Source organism: Hyaena hyaena, unplaced genomic scaffold (assembly GCF_003009895.1).
Source record: "Hyaena hyaena isolate Hyena2069 unplaced genomic scaffold, ASM300989v1 scaffold_1773, whole genome shotgun sequence".
Lineage (NCBI taxonomy): Eukaryota > Metazoa > Chordata > Mammalia > Carnivora > Hyaenidae > Hyaena > Hyaena hyaena.
In genome coordinates this window covers 191498-203378 of record NW_024082403.1, presented here as the reverse complement: position 1 = coordinate 203378, position 11881 = coordinate 191498, and the positions used below count along the sequence as shown (strand labels likewise).

Genomic DNA, 11881 nt, shown 5'->3' with positions numbered 1-11881 from the left:
GAAACGGGGACACGGACTGGACAGACACACTTAGACGCCAGATGGGTCCGTGTGCACCCCTGACAGCACACTCGGAGCGAGAACGAAGGAATCCGGAAGACCCGTGGCCCTGGGGGTTCACCGCCCCTGACAGGTGCCTCAGAGGCTCTTCCCTCTCCATCACCCCCTCCCCTCTGCCGCCCCCTGTCTGGGCCCCTCCTGCTGGTTCTGATCACCTCTGGGCTGGTCGTCCCAAGGCTCCCAGCTGAGGGGACACTCAGGAGATGCAGAGGAGGCAGGAGGAGGCTGTTCCTGAGGCCGCTGTGGCTGAGGAGCCCAGGGCAGGGGTGCTTTTATCCTGTGACTGGGTTTGTCATGCAGGGGCGGGCTGCTGCGCTTTCACAACCAGGGGAGGGGACTGCCTGGCACAGTTCCTAGTTGTCCCCGTCCAGTGTCTTCCTGGGCATGAACCTAAGATTCCGCCTTAGTGGTGGAACCAAGATGTCCTCGGGACTGCCAAAGTGCGTCCCACTTGGGTCTGCTCAGGACCAGCTGCTGTGCCCGTATTCATTCACTTCCATGCTTTGGCATAGGCTCTGTCCCTTTTCACTACATTCAACACTAATGATACAGAGATATACTGCACATTTCTTCCCTCGAGTACCTCACAGACCATGTACAAGCAATTATACTGGGTCTGATAACATAAGTGCTGAACAGAAGTGTTTATTTAGGTCCCAAGCCAAAGATCGCAGCATTTGGAGGTCAGTCCCCTGTGGCACCAGAAGGGTGATGGAGACCTCAGATGTTTTCTGGAGGTAACATCTGGACAAGGTCATTGTCCCGTGAGAGAGTGATGTGTAAGGTAAGAGATGGAGGTTGGGAGCCAGTTCCTGTCCAAAACAGAAAGGTTCCTAAGAAGACCTCCTGGTTCCCATATGGCAGGACGGGGAGCAGCATAAGAGTTAGAGAGAAGAGACCGACGACTCTAGATGGGACAAGATTCACAATTAATATTGTTAGGCAGAAAGAGGAAGAGGGAGATGGGAAGGAGGAGGAGGAAAAGGGGGAGGAAGAGAAAAAAAGAACAGATCAACTTCTTCATTGTTGTTCCATGTCTACATCCCTCTCACTGTGGAGTATATACTATTGATTCTAACACTGTGGAAGGTGATAGAAGATAGTGGCTCATGTGCTTGGGAGAATGAAGGAAAAGTTATGCAAATGATGATAATGAATCAGTTTGCGAACATGGTTGGTACTTGCGAGGTTGATGGTTGTGGAGGTTGTATGTGGGCCTTGCTTGATAACATAAACCTCATAATGGCTAAGCTTTATGTAAACTGAATACTATTTTTCCATTGTTTAAAGCTTTATTTTATTTGTAGAGAGAAAGAGCACACTTGAGCAGGGGAGAGGAGCTGAGAGAGAGAGAGAATCTCAGGCAGGTTCCATGCCCAGTGCAGAGCCCAACACGGGGCTCAATCCCATGACCCTGGGATCATGACCTGAGCCAGATGCTCAACTGGCTAAACCACCCAGGCACCCCTATCTTTCCATTTGATTTAATTGTGATATTACACATGTAGTCCTCAACAAATTTTATCTCAAATATTACAAAATATATTACATTATGTATAACAAAAATAAAATTATCATTGAGACTTCAACATTCACATATTTAAATTTAATTAAATTAAATAAAACATTATTATAGCAAATGTAATATATTACATTTTGATTTGCTGTTCGTTTAACTACCCATTTGTAGATATTAAATTAATAGGTTATTGTTTTCTTTTTCTCTCGAGTCTTCAACTTACTGAACTTACTGAATCAGTGATTCTAAAAGTTCTTTTAAGATGCATGTGGGAAGCTGGATGGTCCCGGGTGTACAGAGCTGGGCCGTGGGGAGGGGAAAGCAGGGCAGATTTCCTGTCCGCTCTGCTTCCAAGGAGATCCCAGTTTGTCTCTGGGTATGATTTCACAGGGATATCCCAGTTAGGACAAATCACAAAGTATTTACATGTGATAACTGAAGCCTAAGGCTATGTGTAGGTGTTACAGGGTAGACGGAAGGGCAGCCATCTCAGGGGTGCACTTGGCTGCAGAGGGAATTGGTATTTTCCATGTCATGTGGCCCTCCAGAAATCTGCATAGAGGCTATTCTTAATCCAGCGATGTGGAATGTGAGTTGTTAGGGGGCTGTACTTTGGGTATGACAGGTGTCCCCAGTCAGTGTGGCTCCAGCCACGACAAATAGTTGTCAGCAAAGTGCTTCTGTTCCTCAGGAATGGGCTTGCAGAGGGCCCCATCCCAGCCCCATGCCTGCATCCCTGCCTCAGTGCCTTGTCTCCACATCCTCAGGTGTCCATCCCTTTCCTTTTCCGGATAAGCTAGTAATCTCTTGGAACTGCCCACCTCAGGGCCACACTTTCTTTCTCAGAACACAGTCCTCAGTGCACCACACTCACAGAACACTTGAGCCCACAGCCCAGAGCCTGAGACGGCTGCATCGAGCTGCACTCTGAGGATGTCTTAGCAGCCCTGACATCCTGAGGAACCTGGGGTCGCACACAGAGAAGACACTCACCCGGCCTTATGAGAGGATTTTATGACCTAATAAGCTGTGTGTTAGCTCTGGAGCAGGAAGTGCTTTATCTGAGGCCCAGCTCCAGGATAAACCTCCTAAGATGGGCATATTAGTAATAAAAGAATAAACAAAGAAACAAACAAGGATCAGCCCTTCTCCATGGCAATTAATGACTGATGCTGTGAAAGAGGGAGATGAGATGAGTAAGCCCAAGGTAATGGGCTGGGAAGATATATACTGCTGGCGTTTTACTCAGCTCTGTTATTAGCAGATCTCAGGTACACAGATATGGATTGACATTAATCCTTGGTTTGTAATATATGCTCATTGTCAATCCATGCAAGGTTCTCTTAATGAATTTGTTTCTCTGCTTATCTATCTATCTATCTATCTATCTATCTATCTATCTATCATCTATCTATCTATCCTATCATGATTTAAATAGCAAACATGCCAAAATCTGCCCCCCATGTGAAAATGAGGACTTTGATAGTTACATGTACCTGCTTCATGCTTCCTTACCCCATACCCTGTCTGTCCGACTGATGTAATCACCGACCTGAATCTTGTATTTACCATTCTTTGCTTCCCTTCTGACATATTTTTATCATATTTACATGTAGTTCCGAAAATATTGAAATTTTTTTCTCCATTTTCAAGTCAGATTTTTTGAGGTACTTATTTTACACAGAGAAAAAAATCCCCCATTTAGGAACACAATTCTGTGAGCTTTGACTAACACATATGGCTATGTAAAAAAACAAAGAACAGTTTCATCACCCCAAAACATCCCCTGATGACCCTGAATAATGAACTTCTCCTCCATGCAGCCCTAGGGAACCACTGATCTACTTTCAGTCCTTAAAATCTTGCCTTTTTCACAATGCCATGTAATTGCAATTACATGATATGTACCATTTAAAGTCTAGTTTCTTTCACCTAGAATGGTGTATTTGAAATTCATCCTTATTGTTTTATGTAATAGTACTTCATTCCTTTTTCATTGCTAAGTAACTTTCTATTGTGTTAATGTATCTTATTATTATTTTTTAACGTTTATTTATTTTAGAGAGAGAGAGAAACAGAACGCAAGCGTGGAGGGACAGAGAGAGAGAGAAGGAGACACAGAAATTGAAGCAGGCTCCAGGCTCTGAGCTGTCAGCATACAGCCCAACATGAGGCTGAACTCATGAACAATGAGATGATGAGCTGAGCCAAAATCGGACACTTAACTGACTAAGCCACCCAGATACCCCAAATGTATAGATCATTTTTTAATTTATTTTCCAGTTGAAGGACCCTTGGGTTGCTACCAGTTCAGAGAAATTATTAATAAAGCTGCCATAAATGCAGACTTACAAGTTTTTCTGTAAATACATTTATTGGGGTGCCTGGGTGGCTCAGTTGGTTAAGCCTCCAACTTCAGCTCAGATTGTGATCTTGTGGTTTGTGAGTTTGAGCCCTGAGTCAAGCTGTGTGCTGGCAGCTCAGAGCATGGAGCCTGTTTCAGATTCTGTGTCTCCCTCTCTTTCTGTCCCTCCTCCACTCACATTCTCTCTCTGTTTCAAAAATAAATAAACAATACAAAAAATTAAAAAACATATAACATTTATTTCTCATGGCTAAATATCTAAGAACACGGTTTCTGGGGCAAATTATAAGGGTATGTTTCATTTTGTAAGAAATTGGTAAACTATTTTCCAAAGTGGTTGTACAATTTTGCATGCCCACCAACAATGATCCAGTGAACTAGGTGCTCCACATCTTTGATAGTACTTGGTATTATGAGTTTTTCTTAATTTTAGCCATCCTAATGTATGTAGAGTGGTATCTCATTTTCCTTTAATTGGTATTTCCCTAATGGTTAATAATGTTAAGTGTCTTTTAAAAATTTTTTAATGTTTTTATTTATTATTGAGAGATAGAACATGAGCATGAGCATGGGAGGGGCAGAGACAGGGGAGACACAGAATCTGAAGGAGGCTCTAGGCTCCGAGCTGTCAGCACAGAGTCCTATGCAGGGGCTCGAACTCACAAACTGTGAGATCATGACTTGAGCCGAAGTCAGACATTTAACCGGCTGAGCCACCCAGGTGCCCCTGCTAAGTGTCTTTTCATGTATTTATTTGCCATCCATTTATCTTCTTTGTTGGAATGTCTTTTCAAATCTTTCACCCATTTTTTAATCAGGTTGTCTATTTTCTTATTGTTGTTTTTTGAGCATTTTATTTATTTTTATTTTAGAGAGAAAAAGAGAGCACAAGGATAGAGAGGCAGAGAGAGAAAGAGGAAGAATCCTAAGCAGGCTTCATGTTCAGCAGAGCCTGATGTGGGGCTTGATCCCATGACCCTGAGATCATGATCTGAGCTGAAATCAAGAGTCAGATGTTCAACTGACTGAGCTACCAGGAGTCCCTATTTTTGGAGCATTTTAACATATATTCTAGACACAAATCCTTCATCAGATAGGTATTTTGCAAATGTGTTTTCCAAATCTATGAATTTTCTTTGCATTTTCTTAAGAGTGTCTTTTGAAAAGCAGTTTTTTTGTTTGCTTTGTTTTTTGTTTGGTTGTTTCCTTATTTTGTCATCTAAAGAGAGTATTATTTCTAAAGCGCATTTTTTTTATTTTTATTAAAATTTCAGTTAGTTAACATATAGTGTAATATTAGCTCCAATCACTATTGATCATTTCCATACATGTTTATAGCAGCATTTATCAACAATAGCCAAATTATGGAAAGAGCCCAAGTTTCTGTGGATTGATGAATGAATAAGGAAGTTGTGGTATTATATATATATTATATATATATACACACAATATAATATATATATATAAAATATATAATATAGTGGAATATTAGTCAGCCATAGAAAAGGATAAAAAGCAGGATTTTAAAATTTTGATGAAGTAGAGTTTATGAAGATTTTTTGAATCACCCTTTTATTGCCATTTATAAAAATTTTTGTGTAACTCAAGTCACAGATTTTTTTCTTATACTTTACTCTAGAAGTTTTATAATGTTTTGTTTTACCTTTTATCCATTATTGATGTGGAGTTTATTTTTATATGTAATAATTTTTACATATAATATGAGATATAATTTATTTTTTTAATATGGATGTCCAACTATTTCAGCACCTTTTGTTAGAATGACTATCCTTCCATGCTTTTGTCTGATAAAAGAAATGTTCAACTTTTAATGTTTGTGGGCCTTGCTCCTGAGCTCCCAGGGAAGCTATACTTTTACCAAGGTCAGATTGACTTCACCAAACTTCAAAGTATGGGCTCTGTTTCTGCCCTGAGCACACATTGTGCATCTGCTTTGTTAGCAAATAACCTAGAAAAAACGTTTCAAACCAAAGAGTAAAAGTCTTCTTAAATTCAGTTCCTATGCCTCCAAAACCTGCAACCTTGTACATACTAAAAGCATAAGATAAAGTTTGTAATTTTCTGAAATGTCCTTCATCACGATGATTGTAAGTCTTGATGTAACAAAAAAACATATGTAACCCTGTATTAAACACTTCTCAGGAGCACTCTCTTCTTTGTGAAGATGTGTAGCCTGACCAACTGTTCTCACCTGGTCTTGAATAAAACTCTCTTCCTTTTTTTTAAAGAAATTCTAAAAGGTTTGTTCAGGAGCACCTGGCTGGCTCAGTTGATGGAGTGTGGGACTCTTGATCTCAGGGTCATGAGTTCAAGTCCCACATTGGGCATGGAGCCAAAAATAAAGTGCTATTAAAAAAGATTTATTCATTTTTCACTGACAGCACGTTTGCTCAAAATAAATTAATCCTGTATTCTGGGCCTATTTTTGGACTCTGTTTTCTTTTCCATAGCTTTCTCCCCTTGCCTTGCTCCCAATCTTAGAAGGAAAGCATTCAGTCTTTCAAGTATTGGCATTAGTAGAGCTTTTTATACATGTTCTTTATTAGTTTGAGGATGCTCCCCTTTGATATTTGCTTTCTGAAAGGTTTTTTTCAATTTTGTTTCCTAATTTTGTGAGACACAGAGAGCATGAGCAGGGGAGGGGCAGAGAGAGAGAGAGGGAGAAAGAATCACAAGCAGGCTCTGCATTGCCAGTGCAGAGCCCTACTCAGGGTTTGAACTCATGAACCATGAGGTTGTGACCTGACCTGAGTCAAAGTCCAGAGTCAGATGCTTAACCAATGAGCCACCCAGGTTCCACTTTCTGAGTTTCTTTTAAATCATGAATTGATAATGGATTTTTTCAAATGTTTTTATGCATCGAGATGATTATTTGTTTTAATTTTCTCTTTAGTCTGATGTGAATGTAGTAGTATCTCAACTATTCCAAGACTCTGAAAATTGCTGGCCTATCTAATTTTTTTTACATTTACAAAAAAGGCATAATTTTACAAGTTATGAATGGCTATGTAATGTGTAACCTAAATGTAAGCATTTTTTTCAACCTATGCGCTCAAGATGAGATCACAATAAATGTATTTGCCCAAATCACAGTAGCTAGAAATGACCAACTATCTAAATAGTCACAAAGTGGCTCCAAGCAATTTCTCAGAACTTCCAGAGGGATGTATCACATGGTCACAGAGGATCTATGTCAAGACACAGCTCTCATCACCACAGGACACACCTGGCTCCTCCTGTCTAGACCCCGCCCACATCCTCAATGTCCACCCTGCTCAGAGGGGTTAAGGAGCCTCCCCTCCCCCACTCTTCTGCTAGGAAGAACATCTGACCTTTTTCACAAGATTCCTAGCTTTCTACTTTCACGTGATGGCATTAACAGCAGGGCTTCGTCTATAATGTCTTGGTACATGTGGAAAACATCTGGGACTCTTCCAGCATCTCTTTAAGAGTTGAGAGTATTTAGGTAGGTGCTGTGGTTTCAAGGTTGGGGCTTGCACTGAAATTCTCATACCAAGAAAAATCACAAACTAGAATCACGTTAGAGCCTGAATCCATATGGACTGTGTTCAGGGGTTGTGAGGAGATACTTCCCATGCCATAAATGCTAGACCCCATCTAAATTGGTATGTGAATAAGCCAGAATCAAATTTCCTCAAATTAGAATATTGGGTGGTATTTTTTCACACTCCCTCACCCCATTTTTCTGAGAGATTCTGAGCCATTTGTCCTGGGAAGAGGTTTCACACCATTCTGTCCTTTCATGGTCCTGTCCTTGAGATGAGGGAGAAGAGTTTTGTATTTGCTTCATTTCTTATTCTTGATGAACTGAGGATTACCTCTTCTGAGCGCCTTTAAGAGAAGAGGCATCAAAAATAAGCAGGGTTCCCTCTGATAGCTCCATGCCCTAGGGTGCTGGGCTCCTTGATGATGGGCAGCACTGACCCTCGGGGAACTGCCCTCTGCCCAAGAAGGAGCCACCTGGCCATGGCCTCATTGCTGTGCTTCTGCTATTAAGGACACGGGCTTGTTCCGCTGGCCTGTGGAACAGCTGCTCTGGGGGACACAGGAGGGCTTGTAAAGAGGGAGCTCCTCGTCCTCATTGACATGGATCTCAAATCAGTGAGCAACAACTCCAGGATGAAAACAACCCGTTCCCTAAGACAAGGAAAACCAGGAAAGGGCCCGGAGGAAGCCACACAGAAGTCCACTTGCATTTCCGGGGGGAAGGGAAAATCTCTGCTCAGAGCCGCTCACAAACTTTGCAGCCTCCTCAACCACTGAGACAGACGTGACCCTCCAATTGTGGCCTAATGACTCAAGATTAAAAGCATGTAGACCAAAAAAGAGCCTTTGTACTTGCTTCTTTTGAACCCCTGGCCAAAGGGAAACTATCCATTTTTGCAGAGATCTGAAGCCCCGACTAGATTCGGCCTTCCCTTACATGCCCCCAGCACCTGCGATTTCTCCTTACTGGACACAACAGCTGTAATTCACCATCTGCCTTCCTCCTCTCTGCTGGATTGCCCTTCCTGTGAGGGCAGGCTGTTCTCACTCCTCTGTCCGCATCTCCCGTGCGGCACAGGGTGCCTGCCCCACCAATGATGCTCATTCAAGGCATATTAAACACAGAACTGGGGAATTCATGACTGAATGAGATTCCGGGGGGAGGGCTAGCACTAGGAGTATCAGATCTGTGAGAGAAAAGACAGCGGGTGATGTCCCTCTCCCGGTCACACCCTAAAGTCAGGCTGGATATTCAGAGGGGCCCAAGAGTGAGGTTAGTGCCACTTCCATTAGGCCAATCTTTTGCTATGATCACCCAAACCAGGACACCACTGAGTAGTTACACTGGGACACCAGTTGTAAGCTAGGACTTCCCAGGAACACCAGGAGGTAGAGTAGCCTTATTTTTATGGTATTATCTATTGGTCACCTGCCCAGCAAAGCTGATGAAAATGGAAATGAGTTTCACTCTATTGCCACTCTCTCCAACCTCACCGGGTAAAATGGTGCCTCTTTCACCCGTCATATTTTGCCCTTTGAATCCAGTATCTAGTTGTGGGCTTCTCATGGTTGTGAGGGAAGTGGCCTCAGAGCTGAGGCTGAAAGCATGTCCTCAGGGGGTCTAGAACCTCTTCTGAAGACAAGAAAATGAAGACAGGAGGGCACAATTCCTCCCTCCCCCCGCCCCCACTGTCTCATGACCCCCACCCTGAGTTAACACCCCAAAGACCCCCTACCAGTGCTTCCTCCGGGGGGGGGGGGGGGGGTTTGAAACAACTCACTGGATCCTGCTTCAGTGTGGGCAAGTTTTACAGTGAAGTGAGGAAAACAACGACTAAAGGCAGGAAATCAGTCCTTAGGAAAGAATAAGACACATTCCCTATACAAAAGACTACATTCAAAGTATCATTTAATTAACTATGGGTACTGCTTTTTACCAGTTCACAATAGGCCATGAACATTTTTCTCTGTAAAAAATGATCCATGATATAATATCTTTAAATCATATGTGATTACAGTTCATGTAGTCCTAATTACTTTCCCTTGACTAATAGATTCAAATCTGCAAGAAGTTTTGAGTTTAGATGACTGCACTTAAAAAAGTAAACATTTTCAGCTCTGAGCAATTTATTTATTTGTTCATCAACACCTAACTTGGATCTGCTCCCTTCACTGGTGAAATTCTCTGCTGCTCCCTGGGTGCCACGAGGTCATCCGAGGGCTCACTCCCCCAGGCAGGGCACCAGTCCCCCACCTTTGCCCATATCTCAAGGCCAGGAGCTCAAGAGGTGGTAGTGGATTCCATGTGGAGGTCATGGTCACAGGTGCAGCCTGGAGACACTGCGCAGATTAAGTTACATTTATTATTCGGAATTTGTGTTATGAATTATCTATCTGTCTGTGTGTCTGTCTTGGTAGACTTCTGAATACAGGAAGAAAATTCTTTCATAGCCGTACCTGTTCCCAGGAGGGTATGTGAGACAGAATCTGAACTAAGTCGTGTGAGCAGAAGGAAGGAAGCAGGGAAGGGAGGGAGGGAGGTAGGGGTTCAGGAAGAAATGCAGGAAAGACAAGTGTTAGGTTCCCAACAGTTCCCAGGGGACTGTGTGTGGACAGTCATCAAGCTTCCTGGTTGTACCTCATTTATTGGACATTATGCAAGAGCCCAGGAAAAAAGGCAGAAAGCCTTGTCCAATGTGCCAGGCTGTCCCCTCCCCTGGTTGTGAAAGCTCAGCAAGCTCCGGCCCTGCATGACAAACCCGGTCACAGGATAAAAGCACCCCTGCCCTGGGCTCCTCAGCCACAGCGGCCTCAGGAATAGCCTCCTCCTGCCTCCTCTGCATCTCCTGAGTGTCCCCTCAGCTGGGAGCCTTGGGACGACCAGCCCAGAGGTGATCAGAACCAGCAGGAGGGGCCCAGACAGGGGGCGGCAGAGGGGAGGGGGTGATGGAGAGGGAAGAGCCTCTGAGGCACCTGTCAGGGGCGGTGAACCCCCAGGGCCACGGGTCTTCCGGATTCCTTCGTTCTCGCTCCGAGTGTGCTGTCAGGGGTGCACACGGACCCATCTGGCGTCTAAGTGTGTCTGTCCAGTCCGTGTCCCCGTTTCGGGCGCACAGAGCTTGGCTTGGAAAGCAGCTTGGTCACGGGGGACAAGTGTTGACAGAACCCACAGGGAGGCGACTTCTGTCTGCAGCTTCTGTGTTCACCGTGTTTCTTTTATTTGTTCCAGATCCACCTCCGGCCGCGATGTCCTGCCAGCAGAGCCAGCAGCAGTGCCAGCCCCCCGCCAAGTGCCCCCCGTCGCCCAAGTGCCCCCCGAAGAGCCCCGCCCAGTGCTCGCCCCCAGCCCCCGCAGGCTGCGCTCCAGGCTCCGGGGGCGGCTGTGGGCTCAGCTCCGGGGGCGGCTGCTGCCTGAGCCACCGCAGGCGCCACGGGTCCCATGGCTGCCGGCGCCACAGCTCCGACTCCTGTGACAGTGGCCGCGGGCTGCAGACCGGGGGCTCCGGGGGCGGCCATGGCTGCGGGGGCGGCTGCTGAGCCGGGACCTCATGCTGAGACCAGGCTCCCAGAGGAAATGGGAATCCTAGGGCCAGAAAGGCCATCCCTCCTGCCCCACGAGGCCGAGGCCGCAGCCTTTCCCGCACCCCGCATCCTGGCTTGCCCAGGCTGAGCTGGGGGTGTGCCCGGGGAGGGTCCCCGCTCCCTCTGCCTGGTGCGGATGGCAGGGTCCCCGCCCTGCTGCACCTGCTGGTGATAGCGCCTGCGCCTGACGTGGTGAAAAATAAACCTTCTGTGCCTGTTACCCTGGGTGGTTCCTGTGTCATTTCTCTCTGCCCCTCCCCTCAGCTCCTTGGCCTACACAGCCCAGCTCCGTGGACAGATCGGGAATATGGCAGATCAGTTCTCTGCCCCACACGTAGAAGGGAGGTGGAGAGTTTTCAGGCCTGATGGGGACAGAGGATGAGGGGTGTATTGATTTGAGTCCCTGCAACTCTCAGTAAAAGGACAGACTTTTTCCTGTGAAATCTGAGTGTTGATTCAATCTGGGAATTGTCATTGTGGGATAAGGTACTTGTATTTATTTTGATAAACTATTTCTGTGTCCTAATTAAGAAACAAGGAATCCGAAGGCAAATAAACAAAATAGGCAGCGAAAGAGCAGAAAAAAAAGAGGAAGAAGGAGATAAAAGCCTCCAGAAGAAAAGTTAACCCGAAGGGCTCTGTGAAATGCAGGAAGAGAGACGGAAAGGAGAGAAGTATTTAAATTAATAAGGTTCAGGGGGAGCTATGTGGCTGGAAGTTCAATCAATGAGATGACAGGAGTGTGTGAAATTAAAATTTTAGGAACTAGAAAATAGGAGAAAATGAGAAGTGCTGCTGGGATTATAAATCTATGTAATTTTAGGAGC

At 44.9% G+C, this 11881-nt stretch overlaps 1 protein-coding gene across 1 annotated transcript; it reads left to right on the top strand.

Annotated features, from left to right (window-relative positions):
- Positions 1 to 10718: 10718 nt before the first annotated feature.
- Positions 10719 to 11009, top strand: LOC120226592 (late cornified envelope protein 3D-like). The gene has a single exon (XM_039224767.1). It carries the CDS (start codon positions 10719 to 10721, stop codon positions 11007 to 11009), a length of 291 nt encoding a protein of 96 aa, XP_039080698.1.
- The last annotated feature ends 872 nt before the right edge of the window (positions 11010 to 11881 follow it).